Source organism: Chanodichthys erythropterus, chromosome 13, assembly GCF_024489055.1.
Source record: "Chanodichthys erythropterus isolate Z2021 chromosome 13, ASM2448905v1, whole genome shotgun sequence".
In the NCBI taxonomy this organism is placed as follows: domain Eukaryota; kingdom Metazoa; phylum Chordata; class Actinopteri; order Cypriniformes; family Xenocyprididae; genus Chanodichthys; species Chanodichthys erythropterus.
Genome location: NC_090233.1, coordinates 53571722 through 53598776, shown reverse-complemented (window position 1 = coordinate 53598776; position 27055 = coordinate 53571722). Strand labels below are relative to the sequence as shown.

The following is a 27055-nucleotide window of genomic DNA, read 5'->3' as shown; positions in this document are numbered from 1 at the left end:
GTTACTCAAAAAAAAAAAACTTAATGCATCCCTATCACAGACCTATAATCAATTAAACAATCAACATTAAAAATGCTATTATATCATATAGTATAGGGCAGCATAGAAATATTTTTATCTCATGGATGACTTTAAATCTTTTATTGCATGTGGCAAAATGCATGTTCATGTAATGAGGGAAGTTATGAGTTTTTAATTTTTAATGTTGAAATAATGTATTAAATATAGCTAATAATTTAAAAACAAAGCATTGCACTTATATAGTGTGATATAGCTTTTGTACAATAGTTCAATAAATAGTGATACACAGTATTGCCAGTCACTTTGTTTTCATTCCACCGAGGCAAATAATTCCAATCAAAGCCTCAGTAGAAACGCTAAGAGAATTCTTTCTTGAATGATTCAGTGAATGAATTGGTTGAGCGAATGATTCAATTTCACTTGTTATACAGTTGCTTGTCGCCACCTACTGGTGTAACTGTGTAACAAAATATTACAAACTAATCATAATTGATGATTCTGATTAGATGATAGACGATCCTCTTCTTGAACTGGCCTATAATTGATAACACATTAAAGTTAAAGGGTTAGTTATCCTTCAGAACACAAATTAAGATATTTTTGATGAAATCTGATGGCTCAGTGAGGCATCCATTTCCTCTCTCAAGATCCATTAATGTACTAAAAACATATTTAAATCAGTTCATGTGAGTACAGTGGTTGAATATTAATGTTATAAAGCCACAAGAATATTTTTGGTGCACAAAAAAAACAACTTATTTAGTGATGGCCGATTTCAAAACACAAAATGAATCTTTTGTGTCGAATCAGCGGTTCGGAGCGCCAAAGTCACGTGATTTCAGCGGTTTTGAAATCGGCCATCACTATATAAGTCGTTATTTTTTTTTTTTTTTTGGTGCACCAAAAATATTCTCATCGCTTTATAATATTAATATTGAGCTACTGTACTCACATGAACTGATTTAAATATGTTTTTTAGTACATTAATGGATCTTGAGAGAGGAAATGTCATTGCTGGCTTTGCAGGCCTCACTGAGCCATAGGATTTCATCAAAAATATCTTAATTTGTGTTCTGAAGATGAACGAAGGTCTTACGGGTGTGGAACGACATGAGTGTGAGTAATTAATGACATTATTTTAATTTTTGGGTGAACTAACCCTTTAATAGTTGTCCATGGGAAGTTTCATTATTATCTATTAAGGCCTCCTTTTTCTGTAAATATCTAAGAAATATTTTATGATCACTGAATGTAATTACTAGAATGTATTAATATATTCTAGAGAACAAGAAAATATAATAAATTGATCCAAATAAAAGAATGTCTTAAACGTGGGTATGCAAAGATCTGTTATGTTAAATGTCTTTGTTTTTTCTTTGAAAGTTATTTTTTTTAAATGAATAAATAAATAAATAAACACACCGCTGATCTCTGCACAACATGCTGCTGTCGTGACGTCAGTGGAATGAGCTGCAGATCTGTTGCGCATGCGCAGACGGAGCCCAGCAGTCCCAGTTTCGATTCTCTACAGACAGAAACAACTAATCCAGACACATCAGAGACTGACACCAAACTAAACCTTCAGGACACTTCACAGCTGTCTGCCTTCACGCCGTGTTCTCCTCAGATTCTCCAAACACGTGAGATGTTTTGATCTGATCATTATTATGCTGTAAATAAACAGTGAAATGACGCTAACGATGATGCTCGTGAAGCTCAATGAATGGACAGTATTCATAAAAACACAATATTAGCGAGCATTAGAGTTAAAACACTGACTTTTCTTGCTCTTTGTGCTATTCGAGCAGGTGTCAGTGTGTTGTTGACAGTATTTGAGCGTTAAATGAGTCAGTTTAGCAGTAGCAGCTAACACACACTGAGTTTACATTGAGTTTTTAACGTTACACATATATTTATTATTTGTGTAGTAGGCTTCTGTTTGCTTGTTCTAAAGTTTACTGGGTTAAAGAAGGAAATTAATTATACATAATAAATGTAACTAAACGAAATGCAGTAGGCTACTTTTATATTATTATATTATAATAAATCATTGCAGATACATTTATATTAAGGGTTTTTCAAACTGAGGAAAAGTTTAGACAAAAACTAAAAATATACAAATAAATATAAAAATTAGTTATTTAAATTTAAATGAGTAATTAAACAAACAAGTAAATGAAAAAAGTTAAAATAAGCGAGTCTGCTAAATTAATACATGTAAATGTACAGTATTTTAATGAGTAGACAAAGATGTAATAATAAAACTTAACAGAAACTGACATTTATAATATTAATTTCATCATATTGGGTCTTTATACAAGAATCTAAAAGATTGAAAACTCCTGAATACAACAAGAGATTCATCTTAAAAACAAGATATTATGAAGCCATTCATCACTTCATACTGTGTGATCTTAGTAATAAAAGCATAAAGTAAATACGTAATATTTATTGATTCAGTCTCTGACAGAATAATCCATGACTTTGACTTTCTATTCTTGAACATAGGGAGAAGAAATGTCACGGAAATCGAGCATGAACGCGTCGAAACAGACGACCTCTCTGAAAGCGAAAGGGCTCAAAGACATCAGGATTGATGAAGAGGTCAAAATCGCTGTGAATATCGCTCTGGAGAGGTTCCAGTACAGCGACGACAAAGGTTTGAGCTCTGTGAACAGTCTTTAATCATCATTTATCATCTTTAGATGTATGGAGACTATCACTATTGTGACTATCAAGAGTTTCATAAATGAGGGACTGAAAGTTCTAGCGCCCCATGGTGGAAGATCTGAGAGAGCGTGAAGGGGTGTAGATGTGACGAAGATCAGAGGAAAGAGATTATTAAGAGCCTTGTAGCCAAGAGGAAGCGAGTAAATCATGAACAGAAGAGGGCCCAGGACCGAACCCTGAGGAACACCAGTGACTTTAGATGATTCGCTTGGATATTTTTAAGTTGAACCACAGAAATATGATCTAAACCAAAACGGAGGGGTGCCAGTAATACCAACGGAAGCTAACCTGTCAGGAGTTTAGTGTGCAAGATGGTATCGAAGCATGAAGTATGGTTAACCCTTAATGGTCACTTAATGGGCTATACGCGAGAACTTCTGCATTAATATAAGCCAGCTGGAGAACTTCCGGTGAGAGTCATGTGCTGGTGTGTTGAGCTTCAGTAGTGTAATACTTGGTTTATAATCAGAATATAGTCACTTAAATAGTCAGGCAAAGTATTAATTTAGTCATTCAAATGAAAGACAGCATAAAGAATGAATTAATAAATGAAGACGTACTTCAGTGTTCCTCCTCGACTAAATTCAGTTCGACCATCAGTTTTCACACTTTTATGTGATAAAAAGCTTCAAAAATGAAATATTTATTGTGCACTTTAGTTAGATTAATTAAATAAAATGTGTGTTTTTACAAGTGTGCTGAAATCATTGATCTTGCGCTGCTCTGACTGTGTCATTCATTCACAAGAAAAGTTACTGTTTTTCATGAGATGTTTTGAGTATTTCATACTTCACATGGACAAAATGTATTTTTAAACCTAGTTATTTTATAATGTTTATTATTTATTCAAAAACGAAGTGAAAAACGATTAGAGGAATGGCTGATAAATGCGCAAATAAATGCTACTTTGCTGCCACCTGCTGGTTAAAGTGGTAATTATTGTCTTTTTTATTTTTAGATAAGTGTTTTCTATCAAATGTTGAATTTCCTACATTTTTAAACGTTCAAATTTACAATGGAGACAATCTCAGAAGGATGAACAAGTAATGTTTGTGATCATCACATTAAAAATAACATTTGAAGTGCTGGAGAAATAATGTGTGTGTGTCTAATTACAGACACGGCATTTTTAAACGATCCCAATAGCTTCATCTTTATTGCAATCAATAAACTGGTTTATTGGCAAATTAGGTAAATGTGATAACTGCATTAAAATATGAATACAACATTAAAAACCATTGATGGTTTTGTGTCAATGTACAGCGACTACAGAATGAACAGCTAACTGAGCTGGCTTAATGACAAACAGGAAGTAAACGTGCATATAGTCCATTATACTAACGATTTAGTCCCTTGGGGTCAGATTGCATTACAGAGCGAATAAGGAAATATACATTTTTTATATGATAAACTATATATCATTTTTTTATTTACTTCTCATCTATGCATTTATGCTGTGTTTTTACCTATTTACTGCACAATTACTTAACCATGCCATAAATTGGCTTATGAAAAATAGATTTTTAATGAAAAAATCACTTTAATGATGAACTTAATTAAATCTAAATCATATTTGGACATTTAGGGATAGAATACTACCATCTACAGGTTTGTGGAAAAACTTTAGGATTTATAGTTAAAGAAAGAAAGTGCTAATTGTGTAAAGTGTTAATTTATAATTTATATAATTATAATTTAAAGTGTTAATGGAAAGTGTTTATGGTCTAGGACCAGACCTTTTATTTAAATGTAGAAATTTTCAGATTTATACTGGATTTATTTATTTATTTTGTGACAAATGAAATGGGGAAAAAAGTAATTTTTTTTTAATTTTCCCATTCATTTTCAATGTTTTTTTTGCACACCTTTAGAACAACCAAATCAAGCCCAGATTTTTTGTGCATGTTTAGAATGATTATTTAGGAAGATGCCCCTGAGATGAAGGGTCAGCGGGGTCAGATTGACCTCAGGGACCCAGAGTCAGCTGTTATTGGAGTTCTTTTATGAATTATTTTAACTGTTTAAAAATGTTTTGTCTCGTAGAGCTGGATTTCCCTTCTTCATTGACAAATTCTGAGAGAGCGTTCGTACATCGGCTTGCTCAATCGCTGGGCTACATCTCGAAAAGCAGAGGGTGAGTTGACTTTGCCTGTAATGTGCATTATTCCACATGTGTGCTGAACGAGCATTACGCCTAAACAAGAGCAACAAACAAAGTTACTGATTATTACAGCATTCTCTGTTCTGATGACGAGGGCGGGGCAACCTGTCACTCACATGAGATCCACCAATAGCACACCACATCCATCCAATCAATTCCTCACAGACAAAATCAAGCCCCGCCCTACATTTGTTCTTGCCATTTCACTTGGATATACGTCACAATAGGAAAGACTTTAAGTTCTTGTAAACTGTTGTTGCAGGAAAGGCTCCAGTCGATATCTTACTGTGAGGAAGAAGGACGGGACAGAGACGGCACGGTCCGTCATGACCTGTAACCTCACTCACAACTCCAAACACATGGTGCAAAACCTTCTGCAGAGGTTCCCCATCACCAGCAAAGAGCGCAGTGAGCTCCAGCCGCGCACAGAGAGAGTCGTCGTCACTTCTCCAGACGCCAGCGGTGAGTCTCTTTGAGCAGCTGGACTGGATTATGAAGAATAATCTGATGGATTCCAGTTGTGGTGTAATAATGGGAAGTTTGTGCAGACATAAACGAAAAGTAATTGTTTAAAATCCTGGAAGGTACATTCTTGTACAAAGCATCAAAAGTTTGGAATAATTACGATAGTTTAATGTTTTTGAAAGAAGTCTCTTCTGCTCACCTAGGCTGGATTTATTTGATCACAAATACTGTAAAAATTGTTAAATATTATTACAATGATTTCTATGTGAATATATAGTAAAGTGTAATTTATTCCTGTGATCAAAGCTGAATTTTCAGCATCATTACTCCAGCCTTCAGTGTCACATGATCCTTCAGAAATGGAAATTGGCAGAAAATAAAATGAATTGTTCATTTTAATTTGATTACATGTGTAAAAGATTAATTAAATTGTTAATGTTTTATGCTTTCAGTTGAGTATCACCATTTTTGGTAATGCATTTGTATTAAATCATAAATTCAGAAACATTAAAACAGGCATTAAAAAAAATTCATAGGGACGTATAATTGTGAAAAAAATATATATGTATATATATTTTGCTTTTTGATTATTATTAAAAGTTAATAAAACCATTAAAACAGAATCCAGAAAGAAATCAAATGGAAAACACTGAAAAATAAAACAGAATTTGGGAAAAAACTTAGTTGGACTCAAAAAATGTTATTTTTGTTAAACTTTTAATAAATTGTTAAATTGTATAAGTTGCCTGATTAGACATGCTTTTCAAATACTAAGATTTAATGTAACCATTAAAATGAAAAAAAAAAAAAAAAATTAGTTTGGGAAAAAATAAAACTGATTTTATATTACCCTAAAATACTAAACAAACACAATAGTATTTTTGGTAAGAATGGTTTAATAAATTTGTATTAAATCATAAATTCAGAAACATTAAAACAAGCAACAGAAAGAAATTAAAAAAAAAAAATCATAGGACCCTATTATTGTAAAAGTTAATAAATTATTAAATTGTTAATTTTTTTATGAATTCATTTGATTAGACATGCACATTGATTATCATTTTAAAAACCATTTAAACAGAATCCACAAAAAATAAAACAGAAAACATGGAATTTGGGAAAAAATTTTTACCAAATTTCATTGGACCATAAAATTTGTTAAACTTAAATAAATTGTATAAGTTGCATGATTTCAATGAATTAGATATGCTTTTTGATTGCTAAGATTTAATGTAACCATTAAAATGAAAAAAAAAAAAAAAGAGACAATGGTTTATCACAAAACATATCTCTCCGCTTCAACTTAAAAATGTCCAATCGAATCATCTAAAGTCACTGGTGTTCCTCAGGGTTCGGTCCTGGGCCCTCTTCTGTTCATGATTTACTCGCTTCCTCTTGGCTCTTAATAATCTCGCTCCTCCAAACCTTCCTGATCCTCTTCACATCTACACCCCTTCACGCTCTCTCGCTCCTCTGCCGTATTTTAACGTCTCGTTTCTCTAATATTTTCTTCTCTGGTTCACTCCTCCAGACAGCAAAAGCAGGACCAGCGGCCGTCTGAGTCACGGTATTCCTCAGGTTCCTCAGAAACGAGGCCCGTCTGAACTGGATTGCTTTCGGAGAGCGCTGCCCGTGTATGAACGTCAGGAGGAGCTCGTCCAAACCATCAGGGAGAACCAGGTGGTGCTGGTTTTGGGTGAGACCGGGTCAGGCAAAACCACACAGGTGAGGACTGTCTCAGATACCTTCATCAGCAGCGATTCCAGAACTTTTTTGTCAGCCGAAGCTCTTGCAGAGTGTTGATGAGGGAATAAATCGACCCGATTTATCACCCAGATCCCCCAGTTCCTCCTGGACGACTGCAGTCGAAACGGGATTCCTTGCCGGATCTTTTGCACTCAGCCCAGGAGGTTGGCTACCATCGCTGTGGCGGAGCGTGTGGCGTCTGAGCGTGGCGAGAAGATCGGACAGACCATCGGCTATCAGATCCGCCTGGAGAGCAGGTACTTATTTTTGCAAATAAGCGGCAAGATGATTGACAGGCCAGTTTAAATTGTTAAAGACGAAGTAGTTTTTCTCAACTCTTCTGCTACACACTCAAAAAGTATGAACTTTTTCTTCATGAAAAGAGTAGGTTGAATTGTTTGTGTTTAATAACCGAATTGTTTTCATCTAAATGACTGTGAACGTGCTGATGAATTCTGGGTATTTGCAGAGTTTCTCCCCGAACCTTACTGACGTTCTGCACGAGTGGAGTCCTGCTGAGGACGCTGATGGCCGGAGATGAGGCTCTGTCCACGGTCACTCATGTCATTGTGGTGAGACTCTGCTCTAATGTTCCTCTGGACGGTGTTTTGGGAGCCGGTTTCATGACTTCTGCTCCTGTAGGACGAGGTGCACGAGCGAGACGGACTGACGGACTTCTTACTCACTAAGATGAAGGACATGCTTCAGAAGATGCCGTCGCTAAAGCTCATCCTGTCCAGCGCCACCCTGGACGTCAATCTGTTCATCAGATACTTTGGAGCGTGTCCTGTTATTCACAGTACGTGATGGGAAAATGTTTAAGGGTTTATTCAAGTGGGAGAATATACACCTACATCAGTCCTTTAATAGTCTTTATTTTATACTTCAATTTCAATTGAAATTCTGCATCCCTTTTGTCACCTGGAATCAATTTCAGGAGTTTATAAAGGTGTTCTTAATTCAGTTCTGATTGGAGCACAACATGAATGTTCATCATCAGATATGATGTTCGGAAATGAGAGAGTTGAGTAATAACGTTGAATTTTCTCTGAAGTCAAAGGATGTCCTTATGACGTCAAGCAGCTCTTTCTGGAGGACATCCTGCGGACCACCGGCTACACTAACAAAGACATGGTTAAATACAAGAAGGAGGCGCAGAAAGGTGACGGTACATCTATTCAATTCAATTCATTTATTTGTATAGCGCTTTTCCCGATACATATCGTTTCAAAGCAGCTTTACAGAGAATGCATGTCAGCATTACAATTTAAAGAATGCAGTTAGCAAATAATGTAATAATTTAGGCAATTAATTTACAATCACTGTTAGCAATTTACTTAAGGTAGAAGCAGTGAGCGTCTGGAAATACAGTCTGAAATACAGTAAACTCAAACATATGGAGTAATTAAGATGTTTTAATATTTTTGAAAATCTTTTCTGCTCACCAAAGTTGCATTTATTTGATCAAAAACACAGTAAAAAGTTTGAAATATTATTATAATTTAAAATAGTTGTTTTCTATGTGAAATATATAGTAAATAAAATACAGTAAATTTGAAATATTACAATTTAAAATAGCTGTTTTCTATGTGAATATATATTAAATAAAATACAGTAAAAATGGGAAAATTACAATTTAAAATAGTTGTTTTCTATGTGAATATATATATATATATATATATATATATATATATATATATATATATATATATATATAAAATAAAATACAGTAAAAAATTTAAAATATTACAATTTAAAATAGCTGTTTTCTATGTGAATATATATTAAATAAAATACAGTAAAAATGGGAAAATTACAATTTAAAATAGTTGTTTTCTATGTGAATATATATATATATATATATATATATATAAAATACAGTAAAAATTTTAAAATATTACAATTTAAAATAGTTGTTTTCTATGTGAATATATATAGTAAATAAAATACAGTAAAACTGAAATATTATTACAATTTAAAATTATTACTATAAATTTTTCTTGAGCAGCAAATTATCATATTAGAATGATTTCTGAAGGATCATGTGACACTGGAGACTGGAGTAATGATGCTGAAAATTCAGCTTTGATCACAGGAATAAATTACACTTTACTATATATTCACATAGAAAACTGATATTTTAAATTATGAAAATATTTCTCATTTTTACTGTATTTTTGATCCAATAAATGCAGCCTTGATGAACAGAAGAGACTTCTTTTCTTTTGGCTGGCAGTGTAAACAAACTGTTACAATTACATTATGTGGTTCAAAAGTGAAACAATCAGATCCAGTTATTTATCCATCAAAGAAAATGATTACAGTAACGGAGCTAGACGTCACATTGAACCGCTGTCTGTTTCCTCAGAGGAGCGGCAGCAGACGTCCCTGACAGAGTGGTGTGACGCCCGTCAGGACGTCCTGCAGCCTGAACCTGCGAGGGAAAAGACGCCCACTTGTGTCCTGCAGGAGAATGACCTCCTGGATGACGGCGGAGACAGCGTCTTCAGCCAGATGGTCTCTTCTTTTGCTTCTTTTACATGATGACACAATGACACTCCTTCATCAGGTGTATTTTTCAAGCTTCTCTTTTGTCCATGTGCACAGAGCGAGAAGGACGTGGCCACGTTAGAGCCCTGGCTGCTCAGGGAAATGGACGCCTGCATCTCAAACATTTTCCTGCACCAAGACTCTGACGCCTTCATACAACTCTTCAATCTGATCCTGAATGAGAACATTAGTGGTAATGAAGTCATGTGTGCCCTCAAACGCTCTGTAAGCTGAAGTCTGCTGTGTTTTTCTCACGTGATCTTATGTTCTTTCAGTGGATTACGGACACAGTGAGACGAGCGCCACGCCTCTGATGGCGGCCGCAGGTCGAGGGTTCATCAGCCAGATGGAGCAGCTCCTGAGCATGGGCGCAAACGTCAACATCAAAGCCTCCAACGGCTGGTGAGGAGAGCTCCAACAGCCGCTCTGCAGTTATTGATACCTTCCAGCAGGCTCGTTATCATTAACTAAAACCATAAAAAACAGCTTCCTTACTTGAAACAAAGTAAACATCAACTGAAATTTAATTTAATTTGATTTAATTTAATTTAATTATTTTCACTTATTTTGTTTCAAGTAACAAAGATGTTTTTTTTAATGGTTTTAACCATAAAATCTAACCATAATTTAATTTAAAATGAACTTTTTCACTTGAAGTACTAAAACTAAATAAACTAAAGCTAATAAATAAAAATTAATAAAAACTATTTAGATATATTTTTTTTTAAATAAATAAAATTGATTAAAACAACAAAATCACACAAACATTAAATAAAATTATAGTGGAAACAGTAAATATAAAAATTAAATCTTATTCAAAATATTAACAAAAATTATAATAGTATACAAAAAAAATAGTATTAAATTAAATATAAAAAAAGCATAAACTTATTTTATTTCAGCTATGTGTCAAGACACTTTTTCTCATGTTTAGTTCAGGGTTTCTGCGGGTCTTAAATCAGAGCAGAACGTCTTAAATTCATAAAGTCATGGCATTAAATGTTGCATGCGCTGCAAAAAATCATGTTCTTCCTCTGTATTTCTGTCGTTTTCCAGCACAAATATCCAAACATTCTTAAATCAAGAAACATTTACTGTAGAAGAGAAATGACAAATTAAAGTCTTGTTTTCTTAGAAAATTAAGTGAGTTTGAACTTAAAACAAAAACAAAATGTTGAATATGAACTTGTTTTCCATTTGAATTATGGTGATTTTTCTGAGCCCACTGGCAAATATTTACTTATTTTATTTAAACCAGTTGTCAAGGCAATATTTCAGTTTTTTTGTTTAAAATGAACTTGAAGTACTAAAAATAAACTAAAACTAATAAATAAAAAAAATTATAAAAACTAATAGACATATTTAAAACAAAAAAAAATTATTAAAATGACAAAAAAAAACAATAAAATGACTAAAAACGAAAAACATTTAGTATTTAATTTTCCCCTCCGATGCAATTATCCATTTAAAATAATTTTTGTTAAAATAGTTTAGTTTTATTTTTTCATGACCATTTTTCACTCTGTGTTCTCTTGTAATTAAATACTCAAATTTTGCTGCTGTTTTTTAAACGTTTTCTGAAATAAAATAAAAAAACATTTCTCACCATTTGTCATTTAGTTTACTAAATAAACAAAAAATAATGAATAAAAACTATATAGACATTTAAAAAAGACAAAAATTACTTTAAAATAGATCGTTAACGCTATACAATAAGGTCATAAACTAACATTAACTAACGATGAACAATTAGTCTTTGTTACACAAGTTCATTGTTAGTTCATGTTCGTTCAGGTCTATTAAAATTATAATATTAACAGATACAACTTTTGAATTTAACAGTGTTTTAAGGCAGTTTTGAAGCTTCTGCTAACTGTGATGTGTCCTTCAGGACGGCTCTTGACTGGGCCAAACACTTCAGTCAGCCCGAGGCTGTAGATCTGCTGGAGTCTCACATGTAAGCGCTGCGTTTGGCTTCATTACGAGGATGTTCAGTCTCTCTCAGAAGGTGTTTGGGTGTGTTACAGTGCGCTGTGTGTGTTTGTGCAGATGGTGTGTTGAATCGGGTCAGCTGGACGAGTCATCTCTGGTCCAGAAGGCCACATCTGAACTGAGCTCTGAGGACCAGGAGCTGCTCAAGGCGTATCATCACAGCTTCGACGACGAGAAGGTCGACCTCGACCTCATCCTGCATCTGCTCTTCAACATCTGTCAGAGCTCTGACGAGGGTGAGACTGTTCGCTCAATGAAACGCTCACATCTGCAGCAGACATTACAGTTTTCATCTGATTGTTTTTCATCCTCAGGCGCGGTGTTGATATTCCTGCCCGGCTACGATGAGATAGTCTCTCTGAGAGATCGCATCGTCTTTGATGATGAAAGGTTTTCAGACCACCAGCAAAGGTCTGTGAGTGTTTGTAGTGTCTGTCCCCTTCCTGTTCCAGCACAATATTCAGCTGGAAATCATGAAGGGACTTGATTTTATCCAGTGGGTTTTGATTGGATTGTTTAAAGTGAGTTGTGATACTATTGGCTATTCGCCTGATTACATCAGAGGAAAAGAAATATCTAGAGGCAGAAACGGTTATTGAAATTGATGAACGATCATTTAGTTTCTTTAGAATTGCTTGCAATCTGACCAGAGACATTTATGAGGAAAATAGATGTATTCATGTTTTAGAGAGGGTGTTTTCTATGGAAACTTGTTTTCACCACTAAAAAACGGTAATTGCGAGTTTATATCTCACAATTTTGGAGCAAAAAAGTAAATGAACATTTCAGAATTGTGAGATAAAAAGTTGGTTACCCCTTTTAGTTGTGGGTTTGTATCTCAGAATTCAGATATTTTTTTTAATAGTTTATATCTTGCATTTCTGATAGAAAAAAGAGAATTCAGAACTGATGTGGGAATGTGGGAAATAAAGTCAGAATTGTGAGATAAAAAATTACAGTTTTTAATTGCGAGTTTATATCTCAGAATTCTGTTTTCTTGCAATTCCGAGTTTATATTTTGCATTTCTGATTAAAAAAAGTCAGAATTGGGAGATATAAACTTGGAATTGTGGTAACTAAACTTACAATTATGAGAAGTAAACCCGGAATTGCATGAAATAAAGCCAGAATTGCGGATAAAAACTCGGAATTGTGAGATGCGAACTTGAAATTTCGTAAAATAAAGTCAGAATTGTGGGAAATTAACTTGGAAATGCGAGATATAAACTTGGAATTGAAGGAAATAAACTTGGAATTGCGACATTTTAAGAAATAGTCAGAATTGTGCAAAATAAACTCGAAATTGCGAGATGTAAACTCGAAATTGCGAGATATAAACTCGGAATTGTGAGATGTAAACTCGAAATTGCGAGATGTAAACTCGAAATTGCGAGATATAAACTCGAAATTGCGAGATATAAACTCGAAATTGCGAGATGTAAACTCGAAATTGGGTGAAATAAAGTTAGAATTGCGGGAAATAAACTTGGAAATGCAAGATATAAATTCGGAATTGCAAGATGTAAACTCGAAATTTCATGAAATAAAGTCAGAATTGTGGGAAATTAACTTGGAAATGCGCGATATAAACTCGGAATTGCAGGAAATAAACTCAGAATTGTGACATTTTAAGAAATAGTCAGCATTGTGGAAAATAAACTCGGAATTGCGAGATATAAACTCAAAATTCCAAGATATAAAGTCATAATTGCGAGATATAAACTCGGAATTGCAAGATGTAAACTCAGAATTGTGTGAAATAAAGTCAGAATTGTGAGATATAAACTCGGAATTGCAAGAAATAAACTCAGAATTGTGACATTTTAAGAAATAGTCAGCATTGTGGAAAATAAACTCGGAATTGCGAGATATAAACTCAAAATTCCAAGATATAAAGTCAGAATTTCGAGATATAAACTCGGAGATGCAAGATATAAACTCGGAATTGCAAGGTGTAAACTCGAAATTGCGTGGAATAAAGTCAGAATTGTGGGATATAAACTCGGAATTGCAAGAAATAAACTCAGAATTGCGACATTTTAAGAAATAGTCAGCATTGTGGAAAATAAACTCGGAATTGCGAGATATAAACTCAAAATTCCAAGATATAAAGTCAGAATTTCGAGATATAAACTCGGAGATGCAAGATATAAACTCGGAATTGCAAGGTGTAAACTCGAAATTGCGTGGAATAAAGTCAGAATTGTGGGATATAAACTCGGAATTGTTAGATGTGGACTTGGAATTGCAAGATATGAACTTGGAATTGTGAGGTGTAAACTCGAAATTGTGAGATATAAACTCGGAATTGTGAGATATGAAGTCAGAATTGTGGGATGTATAGTCGGATATAAACTCTGAGTTATGATATAAACTTGCAATTCTAAGAAAAATGTCTGAATTACAAGATAAAAAAGTTACAAACACCTTTTTTTCTTTTTTTTTATTCCATGGCAGAAACGAGCTTCCATACTTGTCAGTGTGACCAGGGTTAAAACAGCTTGTTATTTTTAAGTATTTGAAATGTACTGATTGTCTGAGGAACTGTGCGTCGTCAGGTTTCAGGTCTTCATACTTCACTCCAGTATGCAGACGTCAGACCAGAAGAAGGTTTTGAAGAACACTCCTAAAGGTGTTCGCAAGATCGTGCGTATCTCTTCCTCTTACTTCTATAAGCTTCACACAGACTCCTGTAGATGAAAACATCTCAAACAGCCTCATCTCACTCTGCAGATCCTCTCCACCAACATCGCAGAGACCAGCATCACGGTCAACGATGTTGTGTTCGTCATCGACTCCGGCAAAGTTAAAGAGGTTTGGGTTTTTTTCTCCAGCTAATATCAGTGACATGTTCATTACATATAATTACATGTAATAATGCTAATAATAACAATAATAATATTGTACAGTCTATTTTGACATTTATTATTAGTGACACATTAACGTTAAAAACTGCATATGATGTAAAGTCTTCTGCTCAGAAATCTGTTCTCTATCACTGGACTGAAGTGCAGCAGCTGCCAACTTTTATCAATGCACAGTAACTTAAACTCGTGCTCTAGAATGAAACTGTTACGGTTGTGCTGCAGAAAGCGTACGACGCTCTGAATAACGTGACGATGCTGAAGATGGTGTGGATATCGAAGGCCAGCGCTCTGCAGAGGAAGGGCAGGTACGTCACCGTCCATCTAGAGTCCTGAACGTGACAAGTGTCTGATTGCAGAACTGATGGAGACGTGGGTTTGTTGTTTAGAGCGGGCCGCTGCAGACCTGGGATCTGTTTCCATCTCTTCAGCCGTCTGAGGTTCAACAACATGCTGGAACATCAGATTCCACAGCTGCTGCGCATGCCTCTACAGGTACACACACACACACACACACACACACATCAAAACTAGTCAGGGTCAGTTTTGAATGCTGAATAAATAAGCTTGGTTTGTCAGGATTGGACAATATTTGGCTGAGATACAATTATTTTAAAATCTGGAATCTGAGGATGCAAAAAAATTAAAATATTGAGTAAATCACCTTTAAAGTTGTCCAAAAATAAATTTTTGATATATTTACTAGGGCTGGGTAAAATTTCGATTTTAATTGATTCTCATTTTTACGAACCGATATCGATTCCTAAATCCCAGGAATCGATTAGTCTCGTCTGTTTTCAGTTGATGAATGAGCAGAATATGTAGCTCCTCCCATCCAATAAATCGCAATAATCTTTGTTACTTTTGATATGAAGCAAAGTCTCAGATTAAACAGCGAAATAAACATCCATGAACATCTGAAGGTATGTTAAAATATACAGTACAACTTACTGAAATCCGTATCATGTCTCGTGTAATCGCTCAATCAGTGCTTCAACCTCGGAAAGACGTCAATAAAACAGCTTCAATGTCACGTGACGTCACATTTACCTCAGAAAAACATATTCAGTGACCATAAACTCATTAGTCAGCTAGAAAAGTGCTCTAGAAAGATAAATATAGCGATGCACCGTTACATATTCATTACAATTTTTAATGTTCTTCAACATTTAATGCATGTTTGAATAAATCAGTTATGAGAGCCGCGATTTAAATGTTTATATTTAAAAAAAAAAAAACGAATTGGAGTAGAAATATGATTATGTAATTCTAAACTTTATTTATAATAAAAACTTGAAGTTGAGTGTAATTTAAGTGTTTGTATATAAATAAGTTAATTTAACCTTCAGTATTATTATTGTAGTACCAGCTGACTCTCATCTGTAGTTTACAGCATTAGTTGAGAGATTTCTTTCCTCGAATCGTGCAAATTGTCAATACCCAGCCCTAATATTTACGGTAGGAAATTTACCAAATATCTTCATGGAACATAATCTTTACTTAATATCCTAATGATTTTTGGCATAAAAGAAAAATCGCCCATTTTGACCCATACAGTGGATAGTTGGCTATTGTTACAAATATACCCGTGTGACTTTTATGACTGGTTTTGTGGTCCAGGGTCACTTATATATGTCTTAATATGAGAAAATTAAAGTGTTTTTGACCTTGAGTTCGTGTGGAGACCTTTAAAACAACATTACGAACCTTTAGAAAAGCATAACAGGTCACTTTAAATAGTATGCTAAACATTTTTGTGTTATTATTTTGTAAATGTGTGTGTGTGTGTGTGTGTGTGTGTGTGTGTGTGTGTGTGTGTGTGTGTGTGTGTGTGTGTGTGTGTGTGTGTGTGTGTGTGTGTGTGTGTTTCTCAGGAGCTGTGTCTGCACACTAAACTTCTGGCACCCATCACCTGCCCGATCGCTGAGTTCCTGTCTAAAGCACCCGAGCCGCCACACCTGCACACCATTAAACACGCTGTACAGATGCTGAAGGTCATTATTTAGATGTGTCACTGAACATTTATTTGGAATAGACGTAATGCACATGTAAATGAACATGTGAATATAACAATATGAAATCTGATTAATTTGGATTGCAAATCATTACCAACATTCTGCATCATGAACTCTATACTGAAATCATGAAATAAAAGTATTTTAGTAATCAGTCTTTCATGTGGCAGACCATCGACGCCATGGACCCCTGGGAGAACCTGACGGAGCTGGGCTATCACCTGGCCGACCTGCCCGTGGAGCCGCATTTAGGGAAGATGGTTCTGTGTGCGGTGGTGCTGAAGTGTTTGGACCCCATCCTCACCATCGCCTGCACGCTGGCCCACAGAGACCCGTTCGTGCTGCCCGCTCAGGCCGCTCAGAAGCGCGTGGCCATGCTGTGCCGGAAACGCTTCACGGCCAACACCTTCAGCGATCACATGGCTTTGCTCCGGGCCTTTCAGGTGTTTACTGTAATATCTACTGTCAGTGAGCAAAACACTTTCAATGGCTGCTCTCTGCTCTCAGCCGTGACCGAGCGTCAGTGAAATACTGAACAGTTTTTAGGGGTTGAAGCACGTAGTGCTGAAACTCTCTTGTAATTGTAAGGATTTTTATTATTTTTCTTCCGCCGTAAAACGAATCGTGCAGACCAAACCGAAAGGCCTAGAGACTTGAAACTTGTCCAGATGATCGGCTGACAGAGTATGACTCCAGTCGGCCAATAGGTGGCGCTACAGCAATCAAAAGTTCAAAATCGCTCATAGACCGTTTGTCGTAGAAAAATTTTCCGCCATTTTGAATTTTCGCCAACCTACTTTTGCGAACTAGTCCTAGGTTTTTCGCCCGATCGAAACCAAACCAGTGCAGAAATGTTCTCTGGAGTCTTACTATGGTCACAGTATGTGGTTGGACACTTGGTGGCGCTATAACATGAAGAAAACCCTCAAAAACGGCTGTAACTATGCAACCGTTAGTCCGATTGACTTGAAATGTGGCATGCAGTGTCTTAGTCCAGGGGTCATGATAGTTTATGAGGACACTGGCGTATCTCAAAAAAACATGGCCGCCATCGGCCAATGAAGTTTTAGCACCTATTAGACAAGGTTAACGGAGGCCGATCGGAACGAAACTCGATGGGCATGATTGACTCATGGTCCTAGAGGTCTGTAAGAATTTTGGAAGAAATCGGCCACTAGTTGGCGGTAACGAGTATTATGAATCTGTTTTACAAATCCACTCAATATGCATATCATTTGATAGATCTCCTTATGCTGAACAACTTTGCCTCAATAACTAATGCTGTCAATCAAATCGTTCATTAAATATTCGCGAATATGTAAAAAACCTTCTTTTGCAAACTAGTCCTAGGTTTTTCGCCTGATCTGAACAAAACCAGTGCAGCACAATTCTCTGGATTCTCTAGATAAATAATTATCAAAAAAAAAGTTGAACTTTACACTTTGGGTCGCTATAACAGTGTCATTTAGAAAATGGGCGTGGCAAAATATACTCAAAAGCCTATAAATCCTAAACGAAAACTTAGGTGTAACCGTAGGTGGCGCTATAACTGTTAAAAAGCTTTAAAAAACAGATATTTTAATGGTTTAATGGCTGAAAATGTGTCTAACTGTGGGTATGGTTGACTTATTTTCACGGGAGTCACGTCTTTAGACTCCCGAAACCTTTCCGAGTCCAACGATACCAGACATGCCAGTTTTCAGCTTATGGTTTGTGCAACGTTGTGATTTAGCGCTTAAAAAACTTTTGCGAATATCTTTGAAACATCAGTCCGATTAAGACAAAACCAGCGTGAGAAACACAGAACCTAAGCTGGTTTATTATATGGTAAAGCCCAAATGTCAAAATTTTGATAGGAAGTGGCAAAAAAATCCAATTAAAGTCTTTCATGGGTCATTTTTTATGATTTTGTATATATAAGTGTCTATAACTTCAAAACGAAATGACATATTTTCACCAAAAGTAACACACATATGTATGGACACACCCTGAGGACTCCCAAAAAAAGTGGTGGAGATCGAGCAATAAGTGGCGCTATAAATGTCAAAAAACCTTTAAAAACCATGTTTTTCGTTACTGAATTGCCTCTGTTGGCTGTAAATGGGGTTTTATATGATCTAAGTGTTTACATGCGTGCTGAATAAAATATAATACCTTTTTATGTGCTTGAAGGCCTTAAATGCTTGAACCCCGATAAATGCTGCTTGCAGCTTTAATTATTTTTTATATTTTCCATTTGAATTTTAAAGTTTTAGCAGTTTTGTTGTGTTTTTGTCATTTTTATTAGTTTTGGGGTTTTCATATCTCTATATAGTTTATTATTTTAGAATCATTTATATACTGTTATAGTTTTTGTTTTGAATTAGTTCTTGTAAAAGCAGGCATTTCTTTTGGGCAACAGTAGTTGAGAACTTGACTTCTGTTCTTGTTTTTGTTGATCTCTGCAGGCGTGGCAGAAAGCTCGCAGTGACGGCTGGGAAAGAGCTTTCTGCGAGAAGAACTTCCTCTCTCAGGCCACCATGGAGATCATCGTGGGGATGCGGACGCAGCTTTTGGGACAGCTTCGAGCGACAGGTAAGAGTTCTGCGCCGTGAACCCAAACAAAACTGCTGCAGGTGGTTCACGACAGTTTGTCTCGTCAGGTTTCGTGCGAGCGAGGGGCGGCGGCGACATCCGGGATGTCAATCAGAACTCGGAGAACTGGGCCGTGGTCAAGGCTGCGCTGGTCGCCGGCATGTATCCCAACCTGATCCATGTGGAGCGGGACAGCCTGACCCTCATGGGCTCCAAAGAGAAGAAGGTTCGGCTCCACCCGACGTCCGTCCTGAGCCAGCCACCGTACAAGAAGGTCCGTGAGCGTTAGAGGAGCCAATCAGAACCAGCCCTATATTCTTCAGATAGATTCATAATAGTTCTTCTCTGTACGCAGATCCCTCCAGCCAATGGTCAGACAGCAGCAGTGGAGTCCCTGCCCACCGATTGGCTGATTTACGATGAGATGACGCGCGCTCACAGGATCGCCAGCATCAGATGCTGCTCTGCGGTCACGCCCCTGACCGTGGCCATATTCGGAGGATGTGCTAAACTCCCGAGCTCCGCCCTGCAGGAACACAGAGCAGGTGACCAGAACTGATCGACAGCAAACCTAAACCTAAAACGGTGTGTTTGTAGTTCAAACTGAGGTCATTCTGTACACATTTCAGCCGCTGACGGAGCGAACGAGAGCAGTGACAGCGAGATGGAGGATCGCTCCAGCGCTCGTCTGGCTCAGATCAGCATCGACGAGTGGCTCAACTTCAGACTGGACCGAGAGGTGCCGTTCGTTCTGCTCAATCAGCATCATTCAGTCTCTGATGAAATGACACACATGCAGCTGACAGCGCTGAGATGATGCTCATGATTCTCTGAGTTTAGATCTCGGTGTATTCATTATTTTGTGTAATCAGTGTCACAGTGTCTCAGACACACGCCTGAGAGTTTCAGTGTTGTAACGAGATATTATTAATATACATTTACATACTATTTCTTAGTGCTAACATTTTTATTTAGTCATTTTTTGTGATTATAAATTTTAGTCAGTTTTTGTTCTAAACGAGAGTTAGAAAATACGTTATTCTTATTTAATTAGCAGTCTTTTTAATGGCATATAATATTGCACTGTAAAAAATTAGTTGGCAGTAATTAATAATAAAATTATAAATATTAAAAATTTAAAAGTATTAGATAATAAGAATAAAATAAAACAACAATAACAATATAAAATAAAGCAAATAAAATCTATATTTTTCAATATTAATTTCTGTCTATCATTATACTATCTCATTTTTCAATTATTTAGTTTCAAAATACTTTTTAAATGATTATTTTACAATAATAAGAAGAATATATTAAAATATCATAAAAATATAAAATAATATAACTAAAATAAAAAATAATTAACAACAATATATAATAAATCTTAACCAAAAAACAAATAAAATCTATATTTTACATTATGAATTTCTGTCTATAATATCTCTGTCAGTTTTCAATTATTCAATTTCAAAATACTTTTTGGAATGATTATTTTACAAAAAATAAAAACATAAAATATTATAACAAATATATAATAATATAAATAAAATTAATAACAATTTACAATAAAAATATACCAAATAAAATCTATATTTATATAATTATACTATCTCTGTGTCAGTTGTCAATTATTTAATGTCAGAATCCTTTTTGGAAAGATTACTTTACTATAAAAATAATACATTAACATTTTTTATAAAATAATATAAATGAAATGAAAATTAATTAATTAATAACAATATACAATAAAATAAACCATATAAAATCTGTATTTTTCATTATGAATTTCTAATATTATACTATCTAATTTTTCAATTATTCAGTTTCAAAATATTTTTAAATGATTATTTTACAATAATAATAACAATATATTAAAATCATAAAAATATAAAATAATATAACTAAAATAAAAAATAAATTAATAACAATAAAACTATTAAACTAAATACTAAAAAACTATATTTTACATTATGAATTTCTGTCTATAAGTATAATATCTCTGTGTCAGTTTTCAATTATTCAATTTCAAAATACTTTTTGGAGTGATTATTTTACAAAAAAATAATTTAAAAGAATATTAAAATATTATAAAAAAAAATAGAAAATAAAATAAATCAAATTAATAGCGACTAACAATAAAAATATACAAAATAAAATCTATATTTACATAATTATACTATCTCTGTGTCCGTTTTCAATTATTTAATGTCAAAATCCTTTTTGGATTGAGTATTTTACTATAAAAATAATACATACAATTTTTTAATAATATAAATAAAAAGAAAAAAAAATAATGAATAACAACAATATACAACAAAATAAACCAAATAAAATCTATATTTACATTATGACTTTCTGTCTATAATTATAATTATATCTCCTTGTCAGTTTTTAATTATTCAATTTCATACTTTCATACTTTTTGGAATTATTAAACATAAAAAATAATATAATTAAAATAAATGAATAAAAAAATGAATACGATCAGATGCACCTCTCTCTGTTTTACTGTATAACTCATCACATGTTTCCTCGCTGCAGATGGCGGAGCTGGTGTTCGGCCTCAGGCAGCGCTGGCAGAGCTTGTTCCTGCGGCGGATTCGCTCTCCGTCTAAAGCCTGCTCTCAGCTGGACGAGGCCACCATCCGTACGCTGGTGTCGGTGCTGTCGGCCGAGGAGCAGGTCACAGGCCTCCAGCAGCCCACCGGCATCGGCCAGAGACCTCGACCCATGAACTCTGACGAAGCCCTGCAGACGGCCTCCTGCAAGAGCGCCGGCCGCAGGGACCCGGAGGAGCCGCCCAGCCCGGACAGGTGTGTGTTAGCGCCCTCATCTGGACGCAGACAGCGCTGGTGTCTTTATCTGATGTGTGTGTGTGTGTTTCCTGCAGACCTCGGCTGGCGTCTCAAATGAAGAATCACAGAGCGCTTCACTCAAAGCAGCTGGGAGACGAGCTCGTCCCCTTCAAGAGCGCTGACGGCCCCTCGTCCCCCTCCTCTGGAAAAGTATGTGACGCTCCAGGGTTTAGGACTCGTTTTGGCCCTTGTTTTTTCATGCACTGGTCAGTTTTAGGCTATTCAGACGAGTGGAAAGAAAACATTCATACACACATTTGAGTGTTTATTTTATTACACTTCATCTACTTGCGTCTGTGGATTTAAATTCAGAAATCTCCACTTCAGCAGCTTCACACACACCAAACTTTACAGTTTATTCATATCTATATTCTGAAGGTTTGTTCATTTATCATTCACCTGATTTACACAGAACATTTTACTTCTAAAAACATGATGAAAATGTATTAATTTTCTTGTTTTTCACAGTATTTTCTGATGTATGGAGTGATAAAAACAGAAATTCAAAATCTCCTCTGACACCTTTAATATGTCAACAAAATCAAACAAGAATTATCTCATGTTCAGTTTTCTATTCTTGAAATATATGCAAATTAGTGCATATTTAATTAGATGGTACTTCATTTGCATATTTAAACATTAAATCAACTGTGTAAGTATGATGATGTCTATTATATATCTATTATTTATTTAACTGGATTCACCTGGGCTGTCTTTCCTTTATATATATATATATATATATATATATATATATATATATATTACAGCTATGGAAAAAATGAAGAGACCACTCCAAGTTCAGAAATCAATGTTAAGTGGTCTCTTAATTTTTTCCATAGCTGTATATATATATATATATATATATATATATATATATATATATATATATATATATATATATATATATATATATAATATATATATATAATATATATATATAATATATATATATATATATTTATTTATTTATTTATTTTTAATTCGTGGTAATTGCTTACCGAAAGTGTTACCGAAAAGACTGAAAACAAGCAGCTTGGTCATAATTACAGCAGTAATTCCCTGTTTTTGAATATTGTGTTGGACAATGGATGCTCTTTGAGTCAAAAAGTTTGTGAACCGCTGATCATAAATGATTGTCTGTGGTAATTAACAGCATAATTTGACATGGATGTCAGGTTGAAAATATAGCTGCAAGCAGCAATTAAGGGGCCAAGCACACCAGAAGCAAACAAGGAAGCTAGCAGTAGACCAACAATCTCATAATGGACTATGATAGCAACTGAGACAAAGACGTTGCATGTCAGTTTTGAAGTCAGTCAGACCAACAGTACTGTATAGTTAGAGCCAATTTCATGTTTTGTTCAATCAAAGCAGTCCCACTGCTTTTTTTTGTGTGTCCTCAGATGGTCCCATACGTAAGCGTGACACAGTTGCTTAAAGAACATTAAGGAAACTAATCCAACGCTGTGGTACAACGAGCACACTCTGCTCTTAAGAGAGCTGCCGGTAAAATGGAGTGCAGCTGGAAGAAAACAAAACTAGGTAGCGCCGGTTCATAAACTTCTCAGACTCCTTCAGGGCATCATGCTGATGACCCACACCGAGTTTCATAATGTGTTTCGTTTAGTAAAACACAGCATTTTACTACAAAATACAAAATGGCCGATATGGAAGATTGGATATAATTTGAAAACAGCTATTTTTGGAATCTCCGGACCGGTAGGTGCCGCTGTACCAAAACGCAGCATGTAGTCTCAGGTCATGCTTGTGATGACATGTACCAAGTTTGGTACATGCATTGCGGAGATACATCTATTTTCACAAGCGCTACGAAAAATTAGTTCGTGAGTTATTAAAAAATGGTTTGACAAATTGACTTGTATTCCGTAATTTTTTGTTGGCATCGTCTGAAGATGATTGGCTTATGAGGAGTTTGAAAAAGTAGGTTTTTCACAAAATTCAAAATGGCGGAACAATTCTCATGATGAAAACTATCGAATCGTCTTGAGAGAAGGAATTATTATTATTTGTTTATATAAAGTATTTTTTGTCTAGCCCTTAGAGTTCAAAAGTTATTAGCATAAATATTAGTGAAACTTTGGACAGTTGATGGCGCTAGAGGGATTGAGTTAGATCAGTGTGGTTAATGGGACTGTCCTCTATCCTGGAGTGAATTGAACATGTGTTTGTGATCCAGAGCTGCACGTCTCCGTCCCCGCGGCCGCTGCGCTCCTGTGTGCGATACTTCATCATGAAGAGCAGCAACGTGAGGAACATCGAGCTGTCTCAGCAGAGGGGAATCTGGTCCACGACGCCCAACAACGAGCACAAACTCACCCGAGCTTTTCACGAGAGCAGCGCCGTCTTCCTCATCTTCTCCGTTCAGGGATCCGGACACTTCCAGGTGTGTGGAGTGAAGACAAACATCCACCGCTGCTCCTTCATGGAAATGATCTAACAGTGTCATTCTTCAGTTCAAGACTGTTTCTTCTCTGATAGTGTCAGTCATATTGCTGAATATTAAGTGTGTGTGTGTGTGTGTGTCAGGGTTACGCACGCATGACGTCAGCGATCAGCGGCGAGAGGTGTCTGGACTGGGGTTCGGTCGGTCTGGGCGGTGTGTTCGGTGTCGAATGGGTCCGTAAAGAGAATCTGCCCTTCCAGCTCACGCAGCAGCTGCTGAACCCCTGGAACGACAACAAGAGAGTCCAGATCAGCCGAGACGGACAGGTGTGTGTCACAGTCGTCAGCGCTGGAAATGCTGAGTATCAAAGATATTAGCAACTTTTACTCTCTACTTTACTCTTACACACTCTACTCTTTACTCCAATACTCCAGTTGCTCACTACATTGTAATGGAGACATTTTCACTGCAAGGATTCTCTACTTTTACTTTTCTGGTACTCCTCTGAGCTGCACGATTCTGGAGAAACTGATCGGGTTGAGCGAATGATTCAATGACTCACTCATAAAGACTTCACTTGTTTCATTACTGGAGAATTTAGCGTTTTTGAATGAATCTTTTTAATGAACGATTCGATGTGAAATGCATTTTTAAGTCACTTGTCGCCACCTACTGGGCAAATGATGTAATTGATACAATCTTTATTCCAAGCATCAAGTTGCTTCAATTTTGATCACTAAAGTAGACATCAGTGATTATATCCTGACTATAACTTTTTTCCCAGTACTTCTGTGATCATCTGAATGATTGTAAGACAGAAATAATGAAACTGTGTGGTTGAAAAGAAGCCGTTTCATATCTATACATGACAACGACTCTCTCTAGCCGAATCACTGTCATTTGGGAATAAGATCACAAGGGTGTTTCAGTCGAGATTGTGATCTTTTAACGATGAGCTCTCTCAGACTCTGATGGTCGTGATGATGGTGTGATTTGTGTGTTTTGAACAGGAGTTGGAGCCTCAGGCAGGAAGTCAGTTGCTGCAGCTCTGGGAGCGAATCTGAACTGAAGGATCCAGATCGACTTCACTTCAAAGCAGATGCATAATCACACTGCAGAAAAATCATGTTCTTCCTCAGTGTTTCTGTCTCGTTTTCCAGCACAAATATCTAAAGTAAATGTATCTTGATTTAAGAATGTTTAGATATTTGAGGAGGAAGAACATGATTTTTTTTTGCAGTGTATCATGTTTATTTTGTTATAGAACTTAATGGACTAAAGTAGAAATTAAATAGTTTTATGTTTTGTTCTGGCTGTATGAAAGGAGGAACAAGATTTGTGCCTCAGAAATGTTTTATGAATCTTGTGTTTTTAAAATCTTCACCAAATGCATTCGCTCACTGATCACAGTTCGACGCGCTTTTCTTTTAATTGCCGTGCAAATGTTCTTTGTCATCTATGATGGCTTTGCACATGTTCACTTTAGCAGTGTTGAAATGTCTGCTTTATGTAAAGGAAAATATGAAAAGCTGATGGTCTCGTGATTCGTTCGAAATGATTCTCCTGTTGGTTCAGTGTGTTTCTCTGTTATCAGATCATAATCTCTTCTTGACGTGACTGACATGTTGATGTTGTGAATTAAATCATCAGTGGATCGAGTCAGAAGTTCAGCTTTTAGATTTCTTGTGGTTCATCATTTGTTCGATCATCAGTCAAATGTTCAGTGTGTTTGTTTCTCATGTTGTCTTGAATGATGCAAATGTATAATTTGCAATAAAAAAATTATTTGCATGTGTTTGACTGTTTTCTTTAGCGGTTCATGACTTAAAATGATTTAAAATCAGATAAAACGGCTATAATTCAAGCTGTAAGCTAATATCTTATTTTGATTAACTCGTTTTTACTTTTAAAAAAAAATATGAGAGAGAGTGATTTCTATACCTGGAAAACTTAAAACTTGTCTTTTTAATTGTAATCCTTGCATTATATTTTGTTAATGCTGAATTAATGTTGTTTCTTATATTGTTTGTCTTGTATTTTTACCCTTTTTTCATCTTTTTTTCATCAATTTCACCTTTAAATAAAATGCTTTAATATTATTTATCAAAAGTCATGGAAATTAATATGTTGTTTAACATACATTTTTCAAGCTTTACAATATTTTATCAAGAATAAATTGCTGAGTATTGCTACTTGTTGTGACTAAAGAAAAACTACATCTTCAAACAATTAGGGAAAAATTAAACTAAAATGTGCTTCATCTCATTCTTAATCACTTTCTTGACTTTTTTCCTGTTTTGGTTGATTTTAATCTATTTTAACTTAGCAGTTGCGCTTTTTCCAATGGCATAGACCTCATATCTCTGCTTTTATTTGTTTTTTTTCTTTCCTTTTTTTCCCTTTTCTTTCAAGCATTAATAAAATAAAAAAAACAATGGAAAAAAAATCTCTGCTTTTATTCAGTACACTAAAGTACTACATTAAAATATATACATTTTAAATATACAGAAATCTTTGATAAAAAACAAAACACATAACATACGGCCTGAACGAGATTTTAATTAATGATTTACAGTAGTAAACAACCTATTCGCGCCGCTCTTGCGTTGAGGTTGGGCTTTGGCGCCCTCTTGTGGTCATCACGTGTAGCGTTATATTTTCGCCTTCGCGTTTTGTCG

The 27055-nt window shown here is 35.4% G+C and overlaps 1 protein-coding gene across 1 annotated transcript; it reads left to right on the top strand.

Moving 5' to 3' along the window:
• The first annotated feature begins 1537 nt into the window (after nucleotides 1–1537).
• ythdc2 (YTH domain containing 2) lies at nucleotides 1538–26299 on the top strand. Its single transcript, XM_067406032.1, has 30 exons — nucleotides 1538–1661; nucleotides 2530–2680; nucleotides 4795–4885; nucleotides 5175–5374; nucleotides 6909–7102; nucleotides 7214–7380; nucleotides 7593–7695; nucleotides 7766–7922; nucleotides 8178–8285; nucleotides 9492–9640; nucleotides 9731–9866; nucleotides 9949–10075; nucleotides 11565–11630; nucleotides 11723–11901; nucleotides 11980–12076; nucleotides 14224–14311; nucleotides 14399–14479; nucleotides 14755–14837; nucleotides 14919–15024; nucleotides 16404–16523; nucleotides 16715–16987; nucleotides 18992–19118; nucleotides 19187–19392; nucleotides 19474–19663; nucleotides 19748–19857; nucleotides 21660–21931; nucleotides 22009–22123; nucleotides 24171–24377; nucleotides 24521–24703; nucleotides 25388–26299. Exons 2-30 carry the CDS (start codon nucleotides 2539–2541, stop codon nucleotides 25439–25441), a joined length of 4131 nt encoding a protein of 1376 aa, XP_067262133.1. The 5' UTR covers nucleotides 1538–1661; nucleotides 2530–2538; the 3' UTR covers nucleotides 25442–26299.
• Nucleotides 26300–27055: the final 756 nt, after the last annotated feature.